Source organism: Desarmillaria tabescens (assembly GCF_030435595.1).
Source record: "Desarmillaria tabescens strain CCBAS 213 chromosome Unknown EV420scaffold_7, whole genome shotgun sequence".
In the NCBI taxonomy this organism is placed as follows: Eukaryota; Fungi; Basidiomycota; class Agaricomycetes; order Agaricales; family Physalacriaceae; genus Desarmillaria; species Desarmillaria tabescens.
The window spans coordinates 1,237,305-1,261,521 of NW_026848306.1; the positions used below are offsets into that span (position 1 = coordinate 1,237,305).

Consider the following 24,217-nt stretch of genomic DNA (forward strand, 5'->3'; position numbering starts at 1 on the left):
GAGGGTGCGAAAGCTGTTCCACGGCGCTAATCTTGAGCGTTCACATTGACGCGCATCAAAGAAGCTCGGACTTCCTCCGGCCCCAACGAAGTTGATGCGGTAGAATGAAGAGCATTGAACCTAGACCTTGGACAAATGACTAGCTACTTTCGCGAATGCCAGTGGGTGTCGCGCCTTGTGTATCATGGTTACAAGGGCAGGAAGGAAGCTGAAGAAAGGAGTCCTTCAAATGTCAAAAAAGGATTCGGACCGGACAACGGGCTGGGCGCCTTGTTTACTTATGTAACGAAGTCAATGAGGCCTTGGCAGGTTTTGCATTGGCATCTAGAATCTCGGGAATGTAAGCTTTAGGGCGGTATTATATACGCGAGCTTTCTCGAAGCGCCTTCGAACTTATGCACCGTCACAATCAAAGTTGCGTAAAGTCTGCAGTTTCAGAAATTTAGACCACCTCTTTCAATGAAGTCGGGCGTACATAAAACTCAGAGTTGTTGTTGGACCTGGCTAGTGGTCTTCGGTACTGGTCCCGTTCTAAATAGTGCATGAGTCGATTATGAGATAATATACAGGTCTGTTGAAAGTCATCATGACACTGTGCGATGCCATCATACTCCATAAGAATTCAGAATGCGTGATGACGGTAGAAAAGATCCTGATGAATCTGATGAAATCCGTTTATTAAACCAACGAAAGGAGTGCAAACCTCGACTGTCCTAAATCAAGCCTCTCCTGTCGTCTGGTGAGATTGTGACCTTGTAGGCCTGTTCGAATCAAGATGCTGGAAGATCCTTCCAAGCGGAAGAACGGAACTTGTTTCACTAATCTGAGAACTCTCGGGACTGTGATCCAGAAAACCAGGGAGCGCAATGGAGCGGTATTATAGGGTCCGGTGCTCAAAGACAGAGGTCGGTAACACAGGCGATCCTGATCCAAATGGAAGTACAATCGGAAGACCATCGTCACGAGTTGCAACGGGGGCTGCGAAAGGGTCAGAGGGATTTTGAGTATCGGGTCCGATAGCTATGGCCATAACGACGTCTGCCTTATGCGCTTGGTGGCTGATCGGCTCCAGGCTTCTATCTCCTCGATTAGTGCGGGCCAAGTTTCCAGGCAAGTTTCTTCGGGGAGGCAACCTCGATGACGATACCAGGCAAGAACGAGTTCGAAGTAGGGGTAGTATACGCTGATCCTGAGTCTTGAGTGGTATTTCGAGTCGGTCTGTGATTGAGCCGTCCGGCTCCTTTATCATCTTGCGATGATCTTCATCTGGAAGAATGTTGGAAGGGCGATGCACCCTGCGAAGGATGGAATAAGCGACTGGAAGTCAAATTAAAGCCATGCCCACCGTTGAAATGACAGATTCAAAGACGTCTGCTTATCACCACCAAAGTACTTCGTCATGATATCAACAACCTTTAGTCTCAAACAATTCGAACTTCAGGCCAGGAACTTGTGTACACGGGAGGAGGTGCACGTATCCCGTCGCAAGGTCGTAAGAAATCTGGTATTTGCCTTTACGCTTGTCACTTCAGGATTCGAACACAGACTCTCGGATGAGCCGGAGAACCTCCCGGTGGCATTCTCCCTCGACATCATAGCGTTCAATAGTTTGCTGAAAAGCGGACGAGAACTGTTTGACTTCATCCTTTATATCTGGTTCGAGAGTGGAAATGTCCCATAGATCCGAATCGAAGCAGTCTAAATCGTCCTCTGTGCCCCTAGACAGTACTTTGACCTCGACATTGGCTTCTATTTTCTTCCGCGAACATCTCTTGGTGGTATCCGTTGGAGTGAAGGTAATGTATCGAATAGAGCTCGGGTTGAGGATAGCAATGTATGAACCAGAGATGACTGACTATGAGACAGTATATAGCGTCGTGATGGAGCAGGACAGAAATGTTTCTGACGCAAACTGGAAAACTGGATTTATTGGCCACCTCTGCTGATACAGCTCAGGTAAATAAGCGCAAACTAATCTACCTCGGTAGCTCATTGTAAGTAAAGGTACACGTATGAAGGGAAACGGTCAGGACGATAAGATAGGAGATAAAAAGGATGGTAAATCAATGGCTACGGCGTTATTATTCTTTTTCGATGGAGCCGGACGTACCCTTCGCTTATATTCCGCCCAAATCCTGCCAGCCAGACGAATGCATGACGTGTGCCACGTGTGAGCGATGCGTACCAACAGACGACTTGTCTTCGCTCCCGGCAAACCAGTAAGTGCGGGCAAGGGTGGCGTTAGGCCAAGGTAGAAGCGAGATAGAGATTGGGGCCAAACGGGGCCATCTTCAAAGAGACATCGGACCACCTGAAGAAAGGACCTGCAAATGAGCAAGGGTACTTCTGCAGAGTCCAGGATACGGGATGTCTCAGTAATCAGTGTTTGTGTGGCATGTTGGCGGAAGGAGCGATACACAGGGCACGAGACGAAGACGTGGTGGACGGTTTCCAGTGCATCGCATCCACTGATGCACATGGGGGATACGTTTCCGAAGCGTCGGAATCGTGCGTACGTCGTGTCCAGCTGATCTGATCTCGCGTAGAGCTGTACCAAGGCTGAATATGCCGAGGAGGCCCGCAAATAGGGATGTTCGGGAGGTGTGTGTTGGTCGTGGAACGGCAGTAGCATCGTCATGGCAGGGCGGAAGTCTGGGCTAGAATAAGCAGCGGAAGTGAGTACAGATGGCAGATATGATGATATACTTGTTTCAATGTAGCCGTCGTTTGGTGAGTAAAGCATAAAAGAATCCATAAAGAAAGTAGGTAAGGGTGCGGGAGGTGGCCGAATTTGTAAATGCTGAGAACCTGATGCGAGCCGATCTGCAAGCGCATTAACTGTTGAAGGGGTCGAGGAGGAGTTGGTGTGAGCTGGAGTGTAGATGATATTGGGAGGATGATGTGGTGGTGGAGAATGCTGCAAGAGATGAAGGAGCCATCGGTAGAGCGAACGACCAGGAAGAGATGACCATTGATGAGGCAGAGGAGGGAGGTGGAGAGCGGAAGATACAATACGAGAAGAGTTGAGGTGGTCGGTATAGAGAGTTGGAGAAGAGGGTAGGTGAGAAGGGGGTGATGGTAAATTGTATTGATGTATTGTTGATGCTATGAGTCCGTACGTCTCGCCATGATAAACCCACGCTGAAGTACGGAAGCAGTCGAGATTCATGGCCAGGGCAGAGGAATGAGAAATTGACGAGAAGGTTACTGAACGTTGATGTCGGAAAGAGGGTGCAGCCGGAAGCATAGATGCGTCAGATGCGAAAATCCCAGGAGGAATGGAGGTGGGAAAGGGCGCGTGAGGGGAAACAGCGTAGTAGGCATTGATGAGATCTTGTGCTTGTTGCATACGCAACCTTGGAGGTAAACCCAGGAACCAAAGGGGCTCCAAGTCCAGACACTGACTCGCAGCTGCACCACGGAGGAGATTGTCATCCGTGCCAGCGATCTGTATGCGAGTTTGGCAACCAACCGCTCTCCGTCGTCTCCCTACAACATTATCTGTCACGTCCGAGTCCGTAGCCATATACCCATTGACCAGATCCATCAGCGTTAAATCGGAAAGCCACTGTGAGGTTTGTAACCACTGTTCTTGAGCGCGAGTGGTAGCATTTTGAAAGTGGACATTGGGATGAGGTTGTAGTTGCACAACGTCATGTTTTGCGGGATCTAGGGTGAAGGATGCGATGTCAAAGAGGTGAGTCAGTCCGGCATTAGCCAAGTTGGTTATAAACTGTGGTGGTAGACTGAGACGAGTGTGTAACGTGCGATTCAGGTGACGCAGAGACACATCGCCATAGAAAAGGAAAGAGAGATCCGTGTTACGGATGGACAAACCGTTTTGGCGCATAGTGTCATGTGCAAGCCGCCACTGGAAAGGCAGGCCACTTTGTTGCCGCATGAACGAGGTGTTGAGAGACGCGCCGTGAAGAGGAAAGACACAATGGTTCAGTTGACATGTCCAGTCCACGAGCGTGATACGAGCCATATCTCGGAATGTTCCTATATGATGGTTAAGGTCACGAAGCAGGCCGTTCACGGCTGCTACGCGATTCAAGCGAGAGATAGAGGGGAAATCAAAACCATGGAGTGACAGAGGCAGCGAAAGCAAGGTAGAGTTAAAATGAAAAGGAAAGGAGAAGTACTCGTGTACCTTTGCTGTGATCAAATGGTCCAAGTGAACAGCGTCAGTCTCTGTAATTGGCTGATAGGCCAAATGAGGCCTGAGTTTTGAGACTAGGCACTGTGAAAGGACACGGCGTAGTGCCGGCAAAGGAAGGCGAAAATTTTGGAGTGAAGGGAAATCAAAGGAAGATATCAAACCCTTGAGCTTGTGGTACTGCGCAGAAGGATCATTGATGGAAAGACGCAGGAACTCGATGTGAGAGGTCGACACCGAGAGATCATGTAGGACTAGGATATCGGGCTGTGCTGGGTGGACCGATGTAACTTGGAGATGAGAGGGAGGGTTAGGAACGTTTCGAAGGAAGGCGGCTGATTTGGGCCAGTTGGTTTCACCGCCATATGCGCTTTGGAAACGTTCCGACATCGTTATAGAGGAGAGGCACGTTGGCAATGAGGTTGTTACAATGGCAGAGTCATCCATCGCCTCCACCATCACAACCGGAATCGAGATTCTGTCGTCGGGGAGATGAGGTTGACCACGGGAGGCTTGAAGTGTTGCAACATGAAGGTGGCCAGTTTGGTGACGCAGGGAATCGGATAACCAGTGACTACCCATACTACTCGTCAAGGTGCACTTGATTGGGGACAGTGGTCCGCCCTGTTTCGTAATCCCACTAATTGTCAGTGCGTCTGTCAATCCGTAAAATGTCTTTATCCGATAAGAGACATCACTCTGGGCTGAAATATCGAAATCAATGATAGAGGAAGGCAAACCATAAGCCCTTATGGCGTCGTAAAATCCTTGAGGCTCGAGTCGATCAAAACCCTTTTTCTGATCTCGCCGAACGATGTATAGTGGAGTTTTGGTGCGGTCGGCCCAAGTTTCAAGCTGAGCAAGGAAAGAGGTCAGATCTCTTCCCTGTATGCCTGGTTGCGTCGCAATCTGTCCTTCTGGTAAGACAGAGTGTTGAGATAGATATGGAGTTAGCAAGGAATTCAGCCACGCAAAAGGCATATTCATGCACAAGTTGCTTGTGCAGATTCCACGGAAGTTAGTGAGATCAGTTGCATCCCCTCGTTTATGAATGAGGGAAATAGAAGAGGGCTTAACACAAGAAGGGAAATGAGAGGTGTCAATGCAGTAGTTCCAGAGATCCAAGACAAGCTGAAATGAGAAGTCATGAAGACTCTTTACCATCCATTTCTCCCAGCGATCAGGACCAGGAGCCGGTCGGGGATTACCTTTACGAATCAGAGAGCGGCCAGAAAGCAGGTCCATCTTTTGAGGCCATTGAAAGGAATCACATCTGACGTTTTCCCTGATTGAACGAACAGATGGACAATCCATCCATGGCTTTGGTGGGTCAGGACGGTCATCCCTGCAGTACAATGCAGAAAAGTAGTCCATCGTTTGAGCCTTAACATCATCGGCACCGGTAAAGTATTTGCGAGCATTAGGATTGTGGTCGTCGGGAATTGAAATAGCTGGTGGAGGTCCTTGAAACTGCGAAGGAGGATAGAGACGCTTAGCAGAGCCACCAAGAAGACATCTGTTAAGACGACTTTTATCGGCTTTGGTGGAGCGCGAACGTCGTTCATCCCTTTCAGCCTTGTATCGAAGCTTGGAGAGAGCAGAGCGAGCCTTTTTATAAAACAGAAGAGAAGAAGGTGAGTAGAATAGTGATGGAGGGGACAGAATTGGATGAAGGAAGGGATGACCAGAAAGGGCCTGAAGATAGGTGCCCGTCCATCGATTCCGGGCACACAACTGAGGCAGAGATCGTCTTTTCAAGGCGGAAATCATCCTATTCAAGCGAGAATACTCGCGAAGAATGATAGTGATGGTTGGGGTTACTATCTTCTGATGCGAGCGGTCGTAGGTATTGGGGAGATCAAAAGCCTCGTTGCCAGCGGCCAGGAAGATGTCTGTTAGAGCCTGCCATCGAAGTTGATAGTCGGAGTCATTTGTTATAGGATGCTCATGAAGTCGAGCTTCCCGCGCAAGGCAATCAACACGGTCTGCAAACGTTTCGAATCGGTAAGACTCATGGCGTTTGGGGACTATGAAGCGAGGCAGGTAGGGAGACCTGTCTTGAGAACATGCAGATGTTAGAGATGAGGATGCATCCAAATCTATAGGCGGTGAGCAGAAGACTGCTGATGATATCAATTGGTGATCAGTTCCTGGCATAAAACAGCGAGGAACAGAGATCACAGAGAGATCAATCCCATGGGATGAATGAGCGCAACGGTCAATGATGGACCGACAAGTGCCATTGTAGGCATTGAAGGTGTACACATGACGAGCATCATTATCATTCTGGTTCTCCCATGTATCAATCCCACGAGACTGATGTAGGAAGTCACGGTACGCGGTGCGGGCATAGTTGTCGCCTGTCGCGTCACCCATAACCTCTGAGGATGTGAGAGTAACATTAAAGTCACCTATAACTTGCCAAGAGTGTTGAGCAGATGCACATAAGTGAGAAATGCAGACCCAAAAGTCATGGAGAGCGTCATGCGGACTTGGAGCACCCCCTGGGTCATACGGAGCATATACTCCCACAAGGCGATGAGAGAAGCCCCTACCACTGTCAGAGGGAAGAACGACATCAACGCATACAGCTCTTCCAGCCAGTTGGGGCGGCAGAGGGACCAGTTGCGAGTGCAATGAAGCAGTAACTCCTAAAGCAACGCCCCATTTCGAGGTGGTTTTATCAGCTTTAAGGCCAGGAGATTCGAATACCTTATAGTCTCGTACGTTGATGCGTGAACGCACCGAGGAACGGGACTTGGTCTCAGCAATCAACCAGGCATGTGGACGGTGGGTGGACACAATGTTAGAAAAAGCGGAATGTTTCATCACATCAGAAAAACCATTCGCATTCAGAGACAGTCCGCAATCAATAAGGGAGTCTACTTCCGGACCGAGTATCCCGCTCTTTACTTTCAACCACCATTATGGCTCCCTATCGTCCCGCACCTTCAACCACTCGTAAAACCCAATACAGGACTCCGTACTCTCGTAGGATTTTTATTACATCACCTCACACTTCGTAACCAGTGTTCCTCTTCTAGCTATCAAACCATACAAACGATCACCACTGCAGTACAACCGCAACAGGTCCGGACCTCGACAAAGTGCCCCACCAGAATCTCGCTCTCATCGAGTCTCAAGTAACTGGAACCAACGACCACCTATTCTTGATCCTATCTATGAGAGCCCTCCTAACCGGCGGAGGCAAGAGGTATTGTTCGACTTCGAAGACTCTTTTCGCGTGCCAGAGGAGAGGGAGGAAGACGACGACGACGACAACGACGTGCCGTTTCCCTGGGAGGACGAGCAGACACTCATAGATGAACTCTCGCGTGATGGGTGAGTATCGACGCGCATATAATCAGCTTTTATTCATTCTCAATTGCCCCAAAGTGGTGGCGAACCAGACGACGACGAAGTTCTCAGGCTCATCGATTCGCTCCAAACCTCCTTTACGCGCTACTCCAATACCCTTGTTGACGACATCGCACAGACCCTTGTTCCTGCTGTCAGACGTGTCAAGGAAGCCCATCATATTCTCAACACCCGTGTCGACGAGGATTTCGGGAAGGGATTGTGGGAGTTCCACGATGCATGTAAAAAGATAGAGGTAGCGATGTTGAAGGATGCAGATGAGGTGAAGGAGGAATATGAAGCTGCGCAGGTGAGCTGGGTTTCCATGTTTCAATACTTTCTCTTCAATGTTTGTCTTCCCAGGTACGCATCGTGGAAATCATGGCCAAACTTGAGGATGCGTATGCCCGAAGGGACCAGCTCTGGGTCGACTTTGAGGTCAAGTTCAATGGGATTGGTACGCTCAACCTCGTCTCTTCGCGTGTTCTCCTTTTCGAACTTGTTACAGTGGACCCGACGATTGACATGCTCAAAGACCTTCCCGTCAGAATGGAACGTGCTATCTCCGAGGTCGATAAACAGAGCAAGAAATTAAATAAGGACGACGTCGGACCGGAGCAGACTCTAAAGGACCTCTTAACAAAACTGACTTGATTCATGCTTCCTTTGACCTGCTTGCAGACATTGCCCTACTCTTTGTCTATGTGTTTAGCCTCCATTCCTTACTGCGGCTCCGATTGCTTCTGAACCTCTCTGCTTATAGAATGTACTAATCGATTCGTGATTGGCTTCTTGTACCTTGTTAGTGTCTTCATTCTCGAACAGTGAAGCTTCTCCCGCGCTTTCTGTCAAACCTTAGTCCCGAGACGGACATCAGGCTGTCAAGTGTGTTGCGCTCGTTAATGATGGGTGAGACAGCGGCCTTCACGAGGAATGCACGAATACTTGGAACATCCCTAGATCATGAAATATCAGCTATCGCTATTCAACGGTCAGAGGATCGAAAGCCGTTTACTCGGTGTCTTATCGATAAGGCTAGGCATTTGGTGAGGAGGGGACGTTAGCTGGTGTCACCGGTGGTACCGGCTCCGTTGGACCTGCTTCTATTCTGACGTTATCCTACTCCTTGGCTCCAGAGAAATTTGCGTTTGGCCATTGTTCCTTGTTGCGGCTCCGATATGCTTTTGAAGCTCGTGGTTGGATTTTTTTACCTTAGTCAAATGGTCTTGGTATGTCTTACTAGTAATTCTCTGGTCAACTTGGGTTCGGCAACCTCTACTGTGCTGCAAGACGTTGCGTATCTTCCAGAGAGGACTTGCAGATCGCCTGGACGGTTCGTTGATATGATTGCTGTGCTGTGCGCATTAGCAGTTGACATTGGCTAGTCTTTCTAACGGCACTGGTAGATTTCTTTCCATTAGTGAGCATCGTCACTGCTGTGATCAGTCTTTGCTGCGGAAACTGCACTGTCTATAGGCGCGCGGCTCTGGGATAACCATGATGTTAAAGGCTCTGAATCAGCTGACAGAGGGTATCTGGACTCTCACGTACACATGCTTTTTTCACACTACCTGCGCTAGGACTTTGGCGCTATACATCGATGCATAGTAGATTATTACGGTGTATAGATTGTACACATGTAGTTCTAGTGTCTTAGAATATTGGTGATACTGCTTCTCCCGTTTTCTGGAACTCTTTCTCGCCAGATTCAGCTTTCCGCCTAGCCCACGAGCACATTCAATAGTCGTCTTGTCATGTACGTTGTGCTCGTAAATGACGGATGGTCACGAATGCATGAGCACCTAGAACATTCGTGGATTATAAAATACAAGCTGCCGTTACACCATGGTCCGAAGGTCGAAAAGGTGTCGATACTCGGTGTCTTATCGAGATGTGATTGATGCCTGCCGTTGAAGAGCAACGGTAGCCAGCATCATCTGTTTCAGCCGGTGACTGGCTCCATCCGCTGACAGTGATTGATATCATTGACGCTGGCTAGCGTGGAGGACTGAGGGAAAACCTAGTAGAGTTCTCTTGTTACTGAAATTGGATCCTTTGTTCGTCAGCAGTAGACCCAAAAACGAATAATTCTGCGGTGATAGAACTACAACGGCCCCGGAGCCCAGACAAGTATCCGACCTGCTCTTTCTGGTCAGTGGTGGAGTACTTCGATGATTGGCAAGGTACGAAGCTTCGATCAGATTCACTCGTGCTGTTCCTAGCAGGGGCGAGGTGGATGAATCAAGCAAGTCGCTTGCCCAGCACCACTCTTATCACGGAACCCAGATCAAGGTACCGTTCGGGATTAATAATAAGGTGGCGGGGGCCTGAATGCGATGAGGGGGAAGGATGATACATGCAATACATAGTAGACACTGGGCGTACATACAACAACATCAACAGGTAACCAAGCAAGTATAGGAAGAGAACTACTGCAAAGAGCAGCAATGACAGTCCGTTCTTTGTTGTCCATAAGGATCCTCCGCCCGTCCAACCGGACCCCACACCGATGGGACCTATTCTCAAGTGAGCAGAAGCCAAGGATAATCGGCTATGAAACGCACGAGATGATCTTTTGTTGTTTTACAGTACCGTATGAGACTGAGCGCCGGTAAGACCAGGATGGTATAGTGAGAGAAAGGAACGTACCTCGCACTGGCCTCGCTGACCCTCACCCTGGGCCGGGCCAGGTCCTCTCTCAGCCGCTGATTGTGCTCCAGCAGCCGACGGAGCTTGAGCTCGGACATGGCCTGGCGGCCTCCTGTACGGGTGCTCATAGGGGGTGATCGAGGCTGACGGTATTCACGATCTTGGCAGAAATGGTGAGCAAGCGGCGCGAATATTACGATAGAACGGACAGCTCACTCAGGGTGGGCAATTAAGATGCAAAGGACAACCGTGAGCGACGGTATCCTTTGGCTATAAGATGGGTGCTTGGTCGTCACAGGCAAAGATACATATATACTCGGCATCAAAAGCGGGTATTTATCAGCACTGCAAATCACACCTTTTTCCTTTTTTCCAAGTTTGGCTTGTCCGCCCATATTTATGTTATGATTCGCGTTCCACGCTGGCTATAGACAGTCTACTTAATATCTAACATAGAATTCGGACAACGGTGGACGGGACAAGCGAATCGAGTCGATGACCAATAAATTTATAGTAAAGCAACGACCTGATGATATACCGAATGATGATGATGATAAGAAAGCAGCAGCAAAGAAAAATAATGTAGACGTGAAAACTGGATGAAAACTGGATATTGATGATTATTGGATGCCAACCGAACAGGATCGGTGGATGGGTATCCTGTTGGTAAAGGGGTAAACGAGTGTGAGGGTTGGCTTGTTGAGGGGCAATCCGAATATCATGTCTGCCTTGGTACAAATTCCGAAGTAACGGACAACTCCTCCATGAGTGGTGAAAAATCCAAGTAGAAAAACTGGAACAACAGAGAGCAATCACATAACGACACAACTGCAGCCCTGCGCTGGCGGTGCGTACGGATCCTCTCCCTTTCCGACTGGTCCCCATACTGAGGGCACCTACAACAACAGCCGTGAGCTAGTTAGCGAGCAACAACAAGGCAATGGGCATACGAGATGATCTTTCGTTGTCTTGCAGTAACGTATCAAACTAACAAAATCGGCAAAAGTTGTCACCGCTGCACGGAAAGGAGATATCTGGACCCGTACCTCGCGCTTGCCTCACTCACTCGCACCCTAGGCCTCGCAAGGTCCTCCCGCAGCCGCTGGTTATGCTCAGTTAACCGTCGAAGCTTCAGCTCAGACATTGATTGCTAGTAATCTCTATCAGCCAACATTCCAAAAACCAAGAGAACGAGGCGCACTTTGTGAGGCCGGGCATTCATGTTGATAAGGGATATTTTAGATTGGATTACAAGGAAAGGAAGCTGGAAATGAGGATGAGGTGAGACCCAGGGAAGAGGCTCGTGCAGCTGACCTTTTGAAGAAAAGGAGAGGAGGTCAAGGGTCGAAGGTTGGCACACTGGAAAGCTGGATCAGCGGACTTTGAATTTCCGTTACTGATGTCGAGTCAACAGCCATCAACAGTCCTCCTCCTCGTCTTGTAAGTCCTCCATTTATTCTCCTTGCATTTTTGTAAAGTTTCATTCAAGTAGTAAGGACGCTACCGGTTAATTACCAGCAGCATTACTCAGGCCCCGGCCATACTGCTACCGAGCCTCGCTTATTTTCCACCGAGCATATTTACGAAAGTTTCCGGCTATCGCAAGAGATCACTCCACGAGGAGGATAAATGCACAGCTCGACTCTACACATGTACATAAGTCCGAGCCTTGAATTTAGGGACCCCCCCCCTTCTCCAAACACGAAAAGCTTTTTCTTCGGACCAAATCCAACCCCGTTGTTCACTGCACGCTCTTACGGGGGACGAAATCTGGGTATTCCGGCGTGTACTCGTTCTGATTCTGATGATGCGACGGCGACACAGCGTCCAGAGAAGAGTGTATGACCTTGATATGGCGCAACTTGGCCGCCTACAGAACTTCCCACAAAGCACCGGTATTCATGTTTTTGCCGTGGAGACGTCATGCCAGTGAACAAGGGCTTCACGCAATGTTCATCACAAAGAGATTCGCATGAACACAGGCCGTCGTGGGAGAAGGAAAAGAATCACATCGGAAAGTTTGTGCGTATCGAAAAAGAACTACTTTATCTCACGTCTTCTTATATCCTCGTAGCTCACCAAGGAAAGATCATCCTGTACGCTTAACGCGGGCACGGCCTAAAGACAGGCAAGGCCACTCGTTCCTGCATCATTCATTCTCGCTTAGCACGCGTGTACACGAGCCAGTTCTGCGAATAGCGCGCGTGTGATTTTGATGCACTACGGAGACATGGCGCTCGAAACAATCTGTCGTTCGATTTCTACTCCAAATATGTACAGAGAAAGCATGGGTGCGCACGTATCGCAATCCTATCTGCCTTGGAATTGGGCCCAGTCGAAGTTACTTTGATAGGTCACCGGGCCGCGGGGACAGCTCGTGTCATTCGCGAGGTGAGTAAAGTACCTCCCAATGGATCGATTTAATTCCCTAAAGTTCCATTTAGCAGTTGGAGCCCAGCCCCGGCCAGTAATATACACGCGCTCATGCACTTTGGCCATGACAGCTGGCAATGATTTTGATGAGATACTGCGGCGGAGACACGGCGCTTGGATGGGGGATAGTTCCATTCTCCCAAAGCGCTGTTGGATGGGGACTCGTGTGAGTTCTTGATCATGTTATATATAATCTGCTGTTTCACCCTATATCAGTGTATCACGCCAAGCTGCATAAAAAGATGCAATTACGGAACGATAGAAGCAAAGAGGGTCGAAATGTTTGTGTTTTTTTAATGTGATATCCGGGCGTGGTGGTGATTACCGGAGGACGAGGAAAGTGTTGCAGCTTCCTGGTCTGATCGATCATGTTCTTCGGTCCTGATATCTTATTCCGCAGGTTTTAGAACCATGTATTGGCGCATAGCAACTCTGAAGCTTGAGCAACACCATGTCAACCGATGGGAACCTCAGGAAGAATCGGCCCAAACTTGCTCGCAACTACTATAGGCATTTCGGTGAAGTCCTTCCACGAATCTCATCGCAACGGCGACACTATGAGATATGCTGGAGTGCGGTGTTAGAAGCCGGACACAGCAGTGGATAATGCATCGTGCGTACGAACGTGCAGTCATTCGTACCGACAATCGGTGGGTGGCAAGCAGATTCTATCACAAGTGCGGTCTATTAAAGTGTGCACATATTATCCTTACGAAGGTTCCGACTCTAGCGCCACGGTGCTTCTTTGGTATACAGACGACAGAACTCAACGGTACGGAAGACTATGCAATACCAGCTAAGCAGGTCTGTATCGTAAGGATGTCATGCTGTTCGAATATCCAGCGAACTGTGACGATACGATACACCACCCTGTACACACCAGCACATCCAATCAGAAACCTCAGAGACGTCCTCTCAGCCCATGAAGATTCTCAGATTTCTTGGTATGCAAGTTATCCGCATCGAAGACTCGGAAACCATGAAGAAAGGTGTGAGGCGAGAGGTAATGTCCAATGTGGCCGTCGTAGTTCTATGTGAAAGTTGAACGTGAATACATAGTGTATGTGATGCAAAGATAGATGTACTTAGGATGTCCCGCGCTGAGCGGACTTTGCTCGTGCTTCGATTGCGACTTCTTTGGGGGGACGGTGGTATGTATCTCGAAGGATGCTCACCTGTACAGATTCTTGTCATGTTCTCCTCACTGCCATATTGCTTTCTTTTCGTGACTTGGCATGCGTCTGAATTAGTTCACCGTAAACATCGTATATGAGTTTCGTGTACGACGTTTTGGTGAATTATACGTACACCTTTCAAGTGTAACTGGCCTTTGAAGCTCGTTGAAGAAGCCGACCTCCGCGTGTCGGTTTCGGCGTTGTCAACCGTCATCATCACTTTTACACGTTCGAACTTGTATATGACCTATGTCCAAGGGTAGTCCAAGAGAGTTCGTGTTGAGAGGAGCACGTACAGCGTGGGAAATATTTGGTACACGTGCATCGCGCTCATTGTGCCGACTTTACCTCCAACTACACTTTTTCTGCCCAGTACGGACAGAGCTATGTTGCCCTACGCCCAAGAACTCACAATGATTACCTAACTGCATGTCCTCCGGCGTCCTGCTCTCTACATCCTTGCAGCTTGCAGCCTGTACCAGACCTAGAGCATCTCGAAAATAAGTACCAACGACAACTGCTAAATTCCAGTGTCATGGACTTTTATCTATCCGCTCAGATGATGTCAATGGGACATGAAGAAGTATATCGGCCACCTTTTGCCTGAATGCCGATCGACTGCTATGATCGAAGTACACTACCCTTGCAATTCACGGACAAGTGAAACCACAACGGTCAGCTTACAACTCTCACCAACAATGACACGAGACCTGTTCGTCTACCTCGAGCCTCGCCCAGTCCACCCTCAACTTGGCCACAGGAACTACATCACCCTCGACCTGTCCTTTAAACATGGCCCCTACATCCCCAACTTCTCGCCCAAAACCCTCCCGCGCGCCGCAACAATTTTTCACATCCTCCGTTCCTCCATCCTCTCCTCCGCCATCCAAGAATACCTCAACTCCCCCATCGCCAAGTCACCTCCCAGCGATTTTCAGAACACCTGGCACCTTACCGCCGTACGCTACCGAGATACATCCGCTTATGATGTCATTGGTGTTGGGAACATTATACACGTTCAGCGACTTGTATGATTGACCTTCCGCTGCTCTGTGCATCCTAGTAGTTGTTATTCTGGAGTTTCAGAACTCGAAGTACAAATAACTTGCAAGCGGCACTGGATAATGGTCTCGTCTCCAATTGGTCCGAATCGACACTGACGGGAATGGCTACTTATTCTGTTCGCGCCATCGTCGCCTCAACATGTGCTCGCACCCCACCTTCCCAATCATCCCAACAAATACTCAAAACCACCGTATCCCGTCCCAACGGAAACGCTTCCTCCCTAGGATCTCCCTTTCTCACACGAATTCCATTCGCACCGCGGGACTTGGCCTCAGGCCACGCTCTATGCCACCTCAGAACTCCCTCCCGCCGGAACCCCATCCTCTCCGCCGTCCTGATACTAGCGGTATTGGCCACACTGGCCTGCCAAACCACTCTCCGCAAGCCAAGGCCACCACCGGGCAGATCAAGGGCGTATTTCAAGAGGATCCCGATAGCGTTGGACGTTACGTGCGTCCTATGGAATGCCGGAGCGATGATCACGAAGATTTCTGTAACTAGATCTTGGGCTGACGAGTCCACGTAGCCAACGAGTCCTGCATACCCCTCTTCCTCCTTGGTTCTGGTCTTGTCATACACCGCAAACATAGTCATCCCATCATTACCTTCCACCATCTCACCTAAAGAGGCGATAAACTCTTCTTTATCCTTGTATGGACCCAGGGGGATGAAATCGTAGAGGCTGACATCAGAGTAGGCTGTGATGAATAGCTTCGTGTGAACAGCAAGCTTGACACAACGTGAGCGTCAATAATTATCATATTTTCAAGGCCCCCGCAGCTTACATCAAAAGGCACCAATTTGACGCGCTCGCTCTCCAATACTGCCGGGATGGGGAAGCAGAACTTATTCGCTGGAGCCATCTCTTGACGTGATGCGCAAGAGGGGAAGTGGACAGTTTATGACTCGTTAGTTACGGCAGTTATTTTGGTATAATACGCCACGTTTCGAGAGGGTTGCATAGCCCGCGGTTCGCTCCCTGGGATATCAATTTCCTTATGGAATCAATGGACGAGTGATACGTGGTTTCCCAAGTTCCCCAAGTGTTTCATCCTTGCATGGGACTTGCAATGCACGTGTATGCACGGTATTTTCTGGTATGCGAACAGGAGACCTAGGAACTTATACTTACTACTCGCGCTGAAGAAGATGCGTCTTTTTCCTGTAGATCGGACCAACATTAAACCTCGACAACTCCACTCATTCAAGGCGCTCGACATCGGGAGAAGGGAGGGCGCATAGCTCACTCGGGAGAGCAACAGACAAAGACCCAGTTCGATCCTGGATATCCACTATTGCAGTGAAATGTACCATTTTAGTACTTCGTTCCAATAGCGTCTTTCATACACGAGAGCGTCGAAAAGAAAGTCTTGTATTCCTGTACAAGGTTCTAAAATAGGATACCAAAAGCCAGAGCCGCTACTGGGAGTATGACACGATGTATGCGCAGACTAGGCACGGCGCCGTTGCTGGCAGTATTAGCATTGACAGTACTAGAGGCGGCAGCATTGACGGTACTAGAGGCGGCAGCATTGACAGTGCTACTGGAAGCAGAAACTGCAGTACCCGCACTAGTGCTAGCACTCGATGCCACCCCGGACGCACTCGCACTCACACCCGCCGTCCCATTCCCCTGCGCATTAGCCAAAAACGCCTGAAAAGTCTTCTCTTGGGTGGGATTAACCGCAAAGACCATGCCCTTCTCGCAATGACCCGTCTGGGCGCAGAAGAACCACAGCGGGGTAGAGGAATTGTCGACGGTGAATGTCCATTGGCCAAAGACAGTGCTGTTGGCGATGGGGACGAAGCCCGAGTCGATGCCGGATTTTGTGCAGGGGAAGGCGAACGTCGATTGTGTTGCGGACTGTGAGGCGTGTTACATAAATGAGGAGATGATAATATATGGTGGCGTACGTGGTTGCCGGCACGACTAGGGAGGGTGTGTGAGAAAGGCTGTGTGGCTGTGTGGGAAGGAGGAAGAACGTACAATGAAAAGGTGACAGTGTCTCCTTGGACGGCGGTCACGCTGCAGAACGAACTCAGTTGGCGCGTAGATGCGTGCACAGACAGGAAATCACCTTGTTGGGTTGAATGCCAGCATCTATCAGCCTTTGTGAGAAACATAATCAAGGTAAAGGTAGGAGACAAACTCACTCCTCCGTCACCGACGGTCACCAAATGGTCTGCTGCAGAAACACAGACGGCTGACACCAGGACAGCAAAGAAGAAGAGCAAAGACATAATGAACGTGGGTTAGAGAAGAGGCATTTTTGCTTTCGCGTTTTATATGTTGCCTGGGTTTCCCATGGTGATCATCATCAAGTCGGCGAACCCGGTGATGTGTAGCGACACTTGGCTTCGGTCATCTGGCGTTACACAAAGTGAACTTGCGGAGAGAAGCTTAGTGTCACGCGAGAGAACTAGAACAACTCTCGTTAAGTCCAAGGGGTTCTACTAGTGTACAAAGCGTCGTATATATACTGTAGCAAAGAATATATAAGGAAATGGTACAATAGGTACAAGCAAAGCTGAGTAAGTGCTGAGTCTCGAGGATGACGAGAGACGATGAAAATCCCCACATGATGACATCACTTCTCTATTTTTCACCGCCCGCCATGGCTTCCCTCAGATTCCTCGCATCCCGTCTCTCTCGACGTCACTTTTCCACCACTCCGCACCGCTTCGAGCACTACCTAGATGCCGACTTTCACGTCCGTCCCTTCCCTCCACAGACCTCCACGAACCTAACTCACCCGTAGACCTTTAAAAAAGTGACCACAGCGGAAGGACGCATCGTTCTCGTTGACTTTTACGCAGAGTAAGCTGAGATGCTTTACCACACTCATAAACTCACGTCTTCGCAGCTGGTGCCAGCCATGCAAAGTCCTCTCTCCCATCCTCGAACAACTCACCGAGGATCCTTCCACCGAGACTGCGTCCCGCCAGCCATTGGACCTAGTCACAATCAATAGCGATACCGAGGAGGGAAGAGAGCTATGTCAGCGGTTCAAGGTGCGTTGACTTCTCGTCGTAGCGTATTCCTCGTAGTATTGACTAAGTGCAGGTACGCGCGCTTCCAACCGTTGTAGCGTTCCAAGGAGGCAAAGCCATCAAGACATTTACCGGCGCGCTGAGGGAACGCCAAGTCCGCCAGTTTTTAAGGGAGATATGACCCACCCTGTTCCTTAATAACGACATCATACACAATGAACCTCGATTGAACTACGCATATATCATATTGTTGGAATGTCACACAACTCGCTTCTTGATGCGTCTGCCTTTCCAATATTGGAACATGCAAGTACTAAAAATCCCTACTCTTTGCTATATTGTGGACATCCAGAATTGAGCTGGGTCTCAGTCAGAAGCTCTCCCAACTGAGCAATACCTTCATCCTCTCCCGGTGTTTACCATTGACGTCGGAGGGCTCCGCGAGGAAAAGTTGCTGATGACTCTCGACTCCCGTATTTTTCCCTGAGACTTTCACCGCAGGTACCAAAAAAAGTGACTTACACTAATGTATCACAGGAACCCCCAGGACCGTTCGTTGCTATTGTTGAGCGCCCCCCACATCTCCTTCCGCTACCCCGATTATCGTACCGCTCCCAAGCCCCCCTCTGCGTTTGGTTTTAATGATTGACAAAAGACCGCCTTAGAGAATCCTCCATCTTGCGTTGAACTCCGCCGCGTAACAAGAACTAGGGATTTTACGCATGTCCCAAGGAGCGTGATGCTCCTAGTTTGAACACTACGAGTTCACAGGTCACAGTGGGAGAGTTCTTATCTAACGCGAGATAGGGTTCACTCACTGTACTCCAAGCAAGATGTCCTTCTGGCTAGAGGGATTCAGTTTCAATGCGGCGTGCTAGATCACGGCCGGAGACCATCCAGACTTTCATGTTTCGACTTCGGAAGGCACGCGAAGCCATTGATATTGTTCTTGACGACGATAATTAGCTATTTTACCCTCATATAGTTGCTACTTGTGTTTTTATTCTATCTACATATATTGTACAACTGTGTTACGGCTGTACCGCACCATCGAGCTAATGAAGAGTCATTGGCAGTGCGAGTAGTACTACGGTAGACATCCCTTGGACTTTAAACATTCCTATCGGCATCGTCATCACTCGCCGTATTGTGATTGTGCCATGGTAGCAACCGATGCATGCAACTGGACCAGTGCGGCCAAGGGTTGGGTAAAGCATCGGCAGAAGGTGCAGGAGCATCAGAAATCTGTTCCTCAGGTTGACCCCAGTCAGAAGTAATTCCAACCTATTGTAGTCAGAAACACTCACCAACTCCTCATCCAGCTCACCCGAGAAAAATGCATTCAAAGTCTCAATAGCGAAACGAATATATTTCCTTTGTTCCGCAATCATTTCTCCTGACAAGGCAATTTGTTCAATTCCACGAACAGAAGCTTGTCGATAGAAGAAATCCATTCCATCATTTTCGAGCAATTGTTGAAGCCTGTACCGGCATTCATCCCATACAGGATTATCCCGTTGAATCTGGACAAGTGACAAGATATTTTTCCTGATTTGCTTTCTGCGATTCGAGTAACGGATAGAAAATTTATTGGAACCAACAGCCAGGATGGAGCAGACAACAAAAAGGTTGTCAGGTGTGTGGAGATAGTCAATATGTTCCTGTTCTACTGAAGGTTCAAGACAGGATTTTGAGTGATGTCCTATTGTAGAGAGGTAGCCTTCAATAATATATACAAATCCAGGGTCATATCCACAATGCCCAAAATATTCTAAGCATTGCTTTGCATGAAAGACACTGTACATTGTTGGGCTGCCTGCATAAAGACCCCTGGCTATGATGTTGCCTGCAATACTGAAACCATTAGGATTGTTGAACATGAAATCAACAACTGTCTCCAGGGATCTAGGGGACATGGTATGCCATCATGTGTAGACCAGGTCGGAGTAAATGCTTAGGGCGCTGAAACATGGAGAAGTGTCTGCCTTCATTGGTATCATCTTCAGATTATCTGTGATGAAGTGTTCAAGGACATCAAAGATGGCAGCATTTGCCTGAGAAGAAAGGTCATAGACCCAAAATTGCATGCCATGGAAGACTGTGTCAAGAGCATGGAGTTCTTCTGTGCCTGAATTGGCTTGTTCTTTCAAAGGAAGTCTTGAGATAAGAAATTCAGCAAACACAAGAAGGATCCTCAGAGATGGTGGGACAGAGTCATCATTTGAAGGGCGCACAAACACAGCAAACATTTCCAGGAGATAGGTTGTCATGTCAGTGGAGAAATGGTCATGAATAGCGACAGGAAGTGCCATGGCTGTTGACTGGACTTTGTTCCTGTCAGAGTCACTGATGGTGTTGTTGAAGGAAGGAAATGGCAAAAATGCAGGTAGAACCGTGCAGCATATGTTCATGACAAATGGATTTTCGGTGCCAATATCAATGGGAGAAAAGACTTTCTTTGAAGCAGCATTCCTGATTAGGTCAATCCAGACTAAGGGATGCAAAGAGAAATATTCTGTCCTGGATGGACTATGGAATGCCAGAACTCCATTGAGGGCAATGTATTCCATGAACAGGTTTATACCATGATAAGATCTGTATTTTTCTGTCAAGGCTGTGATATTGGGTACAAGCTCAACACCTGGTGTCTGTGGAAGGTCAATGAACATATCAGATTCATCAGAGAGAAACTAGCTTGGAGCGTAGTAACCGCTCAAACTTGGTCTCTAGTCCAGGCAGTGGTGTCCAATCAGTTGAAAGACACCCATGAGACAGTAGCCGTAGCCTCAAGCGAATATCATCAACATCGAAGAGCCTTTTAGCTTTCGACTGAAGTGCTGGATGCAGATCACCAATAGCTTGAAAGATGATATTCTGCACAGTGGGGTTCGACGACATGGAAAAAAGCCAATGCAGGGCATCAACCGATAATTCACCCGACACTGAATGTACCTCATCCGACTCCAACTCTTTCAAGTCCTTCCATTTTGCAACATTGGGGGCAGACTGGCTAGCCACTGTGTCAGGCGTATTCATCACGGTTCGATGGAGACCATGCCAGAAAGTGAGGACGGTGTTCTGCACCACATGAGTGTGCAAGACATGGAGTAGGTCACACAGTGAGGTACGGTAGGGGCATTGTGGGAAGATGAGGGGGAGAATATGTGCCATCAAATAGGCTATATATGCAATGGCTGTAATCGCACCAATAACCCATGCAAGCGAATCTCGTAATGGGCCAAGGAAGATCACGAGGCCAACAAAGAATATTGCAAGGGCAGTGTGCATCAGAACAGGGAGTAGCCCAATTATAACGAGAACACGCCATTTCTGCAGTCCTGCAAATCGGAACTGCCGCAGAAGGCTATGCTCCCGGGGTGTTCCAGAGGGTAAGGCCATGTAATGATGGAGCCATTGCTTGACCAGCACCGAGACAAGTGCTGTCGTGAGGCTAAGCGCAAGACTGGTGAACCATAGGCCGTTCACCCAGACACTCGTGGTTGAAGCAATGAACGTGACGTTGGGGTTCAGAGGGGAAGCAGCAACGGTGTCCAAGGAAGCGCCGCTGGCAATAGCACGCTGAATATTGATCATTTCGAAAAGTAGATTGGCCGACATCTCTGCATAGTCCACTTGTAGACTTTGGGAAGTTTGGACTACGAAAGTTGTAACCACAGCCGAGAAAAGACCCGCCTGGTACAGAGATATGAGCACGGATACGAATAGAACATGTGCCACGTACGAAAACGAGAAGAACATCAACACCGTCTCTCGCCTCTTCCACCATATCCGCGTCATAGATCGCACGCTCATCAAGGTACGTCCGAAATACCCTGGCGTTGGGTCCCATTTCTTCACAATACGCATCTTCAGGATACTTTTCCTCGTAGTTGAAAGGATCATTGCCTGGTCAGCCTGAGATAGGAACGATTTCATCAACATATGAGTGTGATTTACCTTTAGGAATCCGGTAAGGAGCAGATCCTCGTAATCCGAACCTCTTGCTCGACTTTGCAGGATTGACATATTCAAGATATGGTTGGGCTGTAGTGCCGTTCTCCCCTTCCTCGACAGCGCCGCCCTGCGAAGATTGGAGTTTGGAGATTTTCTCCGTTTTTGCTTGGGTGGTTGTGGGTATGGTGTCGCTTGTGGGCATTGCGGTGGGCGTATGAAGCAAGGTCGAAGTCATCGAACACCTCCACAACTCCGAACAGCATTAAGGCACCTTCCACAGCTACGGTCGGGAGCTTTTCACCGCCGCCATGGCTTCCTTCAGGTTCCTCGCATCTCGTCTCTCTCGGCGTCACTTTTCTACTACCCCGCGCCGCTTCGAGCACTACATCGATGCCGACTTTCACTTCCGTCCCTTCCCTTCCCTACCCACCTAATTAAACCCATCGTAGACCTTTAAAAAAGTGACCACAGCGGAAGAACGCATCGTTCTCATTGACTTTTACGCACAGTAAGCAGAGATGCTTTACCACGCTTATAAACTCACGTCTTCGCAGCTGGTGCCAGCCATGCAAAGTCCTTTCTCCCATCCTCGAACAACTCACCGAGGATCCTTCCACCAAAACCGTGTCCCGCCAGCCATTGGATCTAGTCATCATTAACAGCGATACCGAGGATGGGCGGGAGCTCTGTCAGCGGTTCAAGGTGCGTTGACTTCTTATCATGGCTTATTCCTCGTACTGAGTGGGTGCAGGTACGCGCACTTCCAACCGTTGTGGCGTTCCAAGGAGGCAAAGCCATCAAGACATTTACCGGCGCGCTGAGGGAACGCCAAGTCCGCCAGTTTTTAAGGGAGATATGACCCAATTTGTTCCTTAAAATGAACCTCGATTGAACTACGCATACATCATATCCTTCTTATCGTACGGGAATATCACCCAACTCACTTCTTGGTGCGTCTGCCTTTCCAATACCGGAACAAGTGCTAAAAACCTTGTAGTCCTCGCCGTATTGTGGGCACTCAGGATTGAACTGGGTCTTAGTCAGACCTGAGCAATACTCCTCATCCTCTCTCGGTGTATACCATTGACGTCGGATCGAGGGGAGGTTGCTGACGACTCTCGTAGTTTCCTCTATGACTTTCAACGCAAGTACCAATGACTCGCTCACATGTACAGGATCATCAGCTGCTGTTGCGTTCCTTCCGCGACCTCGATTATCGTGACCTCCCTTTATGTTTGGTCGTAGTAACTCACAAAAGACCGAATCAGAAAACCCACCAACTTATATTGAACCCCGCCGCATCAACGCACGGACTCGGAAACCGATGTTCCTAAACCTGGCCCTGAACGTACAGTTCACAGGTCACAGACTGCGTCGCGGCAGGTAGATTCCGAGTCACCCTACTGGAAAATGATTTGGCGCTGCTTTGCACTATCTCTCTGGGGCCCAGGCGCGTCAGCATTCCTTTCTCGGTCGAGTGATTTGGCTCTTCCTCCCGCTACCTTGACCCTTTGCTGAAAGAAAGCGCCAGCTTAGTGCTGGGAGTAAAGGTCGCGAGTGTGGCCTCGGCGTTGTCAAATACCATGCAAATGTGAACTATGCATACATCATATATATCGTTCTTTCCCTTGATATTTACTCAACTCGACGCGCCTGTCTCTCGCATACCGGAACGTTATCTCGGAGTGCTAGAAGTACGCCGAATACGATATTGAGGGCATCTAGGATCGAACTAGGTTCAAGTCGATCGCTATCCCTCCTCTCCTGGCGACATGCCGGGGTGTCGCAGCTGTCGGTGTGGTCTAAGGTACTCAAACTGCAGACTATATTCGTCATGTCGAGCTTGCTATGAACGCGAGGTACCAAAATATAAAGCGTCCACTGCCAGCACCTTTATTGCGAGAACCCAGAATCGAACTGGATCTTAGTCTGTTGACGTTGCTCTCCCAAGTGAACCATATCCCTTTTCTCCTTCTCAGTATACACTACCCCGATTTCTTTACGCTGATGTCCCCATTATCTTGAGCGAGTCTTGGTATCTGGCGTCGTATTCGAGTCGACGGATTTCGTTGTCACGGTACAGGAATACCGCTCGACGCGTGTTCTTGTGGCCAAAACAAAACAATAACACTAGACGATACATATATTAATGAGGACACCCAGGATTGAACTCGTTGCTGAGTAGTCTGTTACCCGGAAAGATATCATTATTGCAGGAACCCAGGATCGAACGGGATGTTAGTCGCTGTCGACTGAGCTAACGTTCCCACAAACACTACCCCGATTATCGTGCCCTCCTTCTACATTTGGTCATAACCAAAAGACCGAGTTCAAAGAAACCCACCCACCTGGCTAGCAAACCCCTGATTTTACGCCCGGGCCAACGCACGCTAGCTTGAACACCGTTAGCATTGATTCCGCTGCAAGGAAGAGA

The 24,217-nt window shown here is 49.0% G+C and overlaps 12 protein-coding genes across 12 annotated transcripts; 4 read left to right on the top strand and 8 right to left on the bottom strand.

The window, feature by feature from the left end:
• Nucleotides 1–2,026: 2,026 nt before the first annotated feature.
• EV420DRAFT_1303669 (uncharacterized protein) lies at nt 2,027–4,741 on the bottom strand (the record flags this gene model as incomplete). Its single annotated transcript, XM_060468438.1, has 3 exons — nt 2,027–2,823; nt 2,953–3,400; nt 3,539–4,741. 3 exons carry the CDS (start codon nt 4,739–4,741, stop codon nt 2,027–2,029), a joined length of 2,448 nt encoding a protein of 815 aa, XP_060335164.1.
• A 108-nt stretch (nt 4,742–4,849) lies between these two features.
• On the bottom strand, nt 4,850–7,018 carry EV420DRAFT_1729532 (uncharacterized protein; the record flags this gene model as incomplete). Its single annotated transcript, XM_060479893.1, has 4 exons — nt 4,850–5,039; nt 5,151–6,258; nt 6,376–6,663; nt 6,715–7,018. Coding segments are annotated over 4 exons (1,890 nt in total), but the record flags the coding sequence as incomplete, so codon positions are not given.
• On the top strand, nt 6,996–8,432 carry EV420DRAFT_1111817 (uncharacterized protein). Its single transcript, XM_060465878.1, has 5 exons — nt 6,996–7,150; nt 7,204–7,501; nt 7,556–7,826; nt 7,880–7,973; nt 8,025–8,432. The coding sequence occupies exons 1-5, from the start codon at nt 7,087–7,089 to the stop codon at nt 8,168–8,170; spliced, it is 873 nt and encodes a 290-aa protein (XP_060335166.1). The 5' UTR covers nt 6,996–7,086; the 3' UTR covers nt 8,171–8,432.
• Nucleotides 8,433–9,945: 1,513 nt separating this feature from the next.
• EV420DRAFT_1264618 (G-protein gamma subunit) lies at nt 9,946–10,293 on the bottom strand (the record flags this gene model as incomplete). The annotated part of the gene is made up of 3 exons (XM_060467232.1): nt 9,946–10,032; nt 10,081–10,117; nt 10,166–10,293. 3 exons carry the CDS (start codon nt 10,291–10,293, stop codon nt 9,946–9,948), a joined length of 252 nt encoding a protein of 83 aa, XP_060335167.1.
• Nucleotides 10,294–10,502: 209 nt separating this feature from the next.
• Nucleotides 10,503–11,536, bottom strand: EV420DRAFT_1520407 (G-protein gamma subunit). Its single transcript, XM_060472162.1, has 5 exons — nt 11,480–11,536; nt 11,367–11,429; nt 11,212–11,315; nt 11,116–11,152; nt 10,503–11,061 (listed from the first exon to the last, which is right to left on the bottom strand). The coding sequence occupies exons 2-5, from the start codon at nt 11,385–11,387 to the stop codon at nt 10,978–10,980; spliced, it is 246 nt and encodes an 81-aa protein (XP_060335168.1). The 5' UTR covers nt 11,388–11,429; nt 11,480–11,536; the 3' UTR covers nt 10,503–10,977.
• A 2,935-nt stretch (nt 11,537–14,471) lies between these two features.
• EV420DRAFT_1638783 (uncharacterized protein) lies at nt 14,472–14,807 on the top strand (the record flags this gene model as incomplete). Its single annotated transcript, XM_060476879.1, has 1 exon — nt 14,472–14,807. The coding sequence occupies one exon, from the start codon at nt 14,472–14,474 to the stop codon at nt 14,805–14,807; it is 336 nt and encodes a 111-aa protein (XP_060335169.1).
• Nucleotides 14,808–14,946: 139 nt separating this feature from the next.
• Nucleotides 14,947–16,127, bottom strand: EV420DRAFT_1520414 (acyl-CoA N-acyltransferase; the record flags this gene model as incomplete). The annotated part of the gene is made up of 2 exons (XM_060472163.1): nt 15,632–16,127; nt 14,947–15,578 (listed from the first exon to the last, which is right to left on the bottom strand). Exons 1-2 carry the CDS (start codon nt 15,699–15,701, stop codon nt 14,947–14,949), a joined length of 702 nt encoding a protein of 233 aa, XP_060335170.1. The 5' UTR covers nt 15,702–16,127.
• A 56-nt stretch (nt 16,128–16,183) lies between these two features.
• Nucleotides 16,184–17,273, bottom strand: EV420DRAFT_1520421 (Cupredoxin). The gene is made up of 5 exons (XM_060472164.1): nt 16,993–17,273; nt 16,917–16,939; nt 16,826–16,864; nt 16,753–16,768; nt 16,184–16,702 (listed from the first exon to the last, which is right to left on the bottom strand). The coding sequence occupies exons 1-5, from the start codon at nt 17,077–17,079 to the stop codon at nt 16,229–16,231; spliced, it is 639 nt and encodes a 212-aa protein (XP_060335171.1). The 5' UTR covers nt 17,080–17,273; the 3' UTR covers nt 16,184–16,228.
• Nucleotides 17,274–17,453: 180 nt separating this feature from the next.
• On the top strand, nt 17,454–18,010 carry EV420DRAFT_1638786 (thioredoxin-like protein; the record flags this gene model as incomplete). The annotated part of the gene is made up of 4 exons (XM_060476880.1): nt 17,454–17,549; nt 17,598–17,656; nt 17,703–17,850; nt 17,903–18,010. The coding sequence occupies 4 exons, from the start codon at nt 17,454–17,456 to the stop codon at nt 18,008–18,010; spliced, it is 411 nt and encodes a 136-aa protein (XP_060335172.1).
• Nucleotides 18,011–18,939: 929 nt separating this feature from the next.
• Nucleotides 18,940–20,067, bottom strand: EV420DRAFT_1761087 (uncharacterized protein; the record flags this gene model as incomplete). Its single annotated transcript, XM_060480649.1, has 2 exons — nt 19,137–20,067; nt 18,940–19,113 (listed from the first exon to the last, which is right to left on the bottom strand). Exons 1-2 carry the CDS (start codon nt 19,743–19,745, stop codon nt 18,940–18,942), a joined length of 783 nt encoding a protein of 260 aa, XP_060335173.1. The 5' UTR covers nt 19,746–20,067.
• A 396-nt stretch (nt 20,068–20,463) lies between these two features.
• EV420DRAFT_1111953 (uncharacterized protein) lies at nt 20,464–22,117 on the bottom strand. The gene is made up of 3 exons (XM_060465879.1): nt 21,787–22,117; nt 21,572–21,735; nt 20,464–21,522 (listed from the first exon to the last, which is right to left on the bottom strand). The coding sequence occupies exons 1-3, from the start codon at nt 22,016–22,018 to the stop codon at nt 20,509–20,511; spliced, it is 1,410 nt and encodes a 469-aa protein (XP_060335174.1). The 5' UTR covers nt 22,019–22,117; the 3' UTR covers nt 20,464–20,508.
• EV420DRAFT_1761089 (thioredoxin-like protein) lies at nt 22,092–22,642 on the top strand (the record flags this gene model as incomplete). The annotated part of the gene is made up of 4 exons (XM_060480650.1): nt 22,092–22,191; nt 22,255–22,291; nt 22,338–22,485; nt 22,535–22,642. 4 exons carry the CDS (start codon nt 22,092–22,094, stop codon nt 22,640–22,642), a joined length of 393 nt encoding a protein of 130 aa, XP_060335175.1.
• Between the last annotated feature and the right edge of the window lie 1,575 nt (nt 22,643–24,217).

What these genes read in the sequence shown, in the direction of transcription:
- EV420DRAFT_1111953 (XM_060465879.1), bottom strand. Translation starts at nt 22,018, where the DNA reads ATGACTTCGACCTTGCTTCATACGCCCACCGCAATGCCCACAAGCGAC. An exon ending in TCCTTACCGGATTCCTAAAG is followed by an intron (nt 21,736 to 21,786) that starts GTAAATCACACT and finishes CAGGCTGACCAG; the next exon opens with GCAATGATCCTTTCAACTAC. An exon ending in TTGATGTTCTTCTCGTTTTC is followed by an intron (nt 21,523 to 21,571) that starts GTACGTGGCACA and finishes TCTCTGTACCAG; the next exon opens with GCGGGTCTTTTCTCGGCTGT.
- EV420DRAFT_1520421 (XM_060472164.1), bottom strand. Translation starts at nt 17,079, where the DNA reads ATGTCTTTGCTCTTCTTCTTTGCTGTCCTGGTGTCAGCCGTCTGTGTT. An exon ending in TGACCGTCGGTGACGGAGGA is followed by an intron (nt 16,940 to 16,992) that starts GTGAGTTTGTCT and finishes AAAGGCTGATAG; the next exon opens with ATGCTGGCATTCAACCCAAC. An exon ending in CTGGCATTCAACCCAACAAG is followed by an intron (nt 16,865 to 16,916) that starts GTGATTTCCTGT and finishes TTCGTTCTGCAG; the next exon opens with CGTGACCGCCGTCCAAGGAG.
- EV420DRAFT_1111817 (XM_060465878.1), top strand. Translation starts at nt 7,087, where the DNA reads ATGGCTCCCTATCGTCCCGCACCTTCAACCACTCGTAAAACCCAATAC. An exon ending in GATGAACTCTCGCGTGATGG is followed by an intron (nt 7,502 to 7,555) that starts GTGAGTATCGAC and finishes ATTGCCCCAAAG; the next exon opens with TGGTGGCGAACCAGACGACG. An exon ending in AGGAATATGAAGCTGCGCAG is followed by an intron (nt 7,827 to 7,879) that starts GTGAGCTGGGTT and finishes TTGTCTTCCCAG; the next exon opens with GTACGCATCGTGGAAATCAT.
- EV420DRAFT_1520407 (XM_060472162.1), bottom strand. Translation starts at nt 11,387, where the DNA reads ATGAATGCCCGGCCTCACAAA. An exon ending in GTGAGTGAGGCAAGCGCGAG is followed by an intron (nt 11,153 to 11,211) that starts GTACGGGTCCAG and finishes CGATTTTGTTAG; the next exon opens with TTTGATACGTTACTGCAAGA. An exon ending in AGACAACGAAAGATCATCTC is followed by an intron (nt 11,062 to 11,115) that starts GTATGCCCATTG and finishes CTGTTGTTGTAG; the next exon opens with GTGCCCTCAGTATGGGGACC.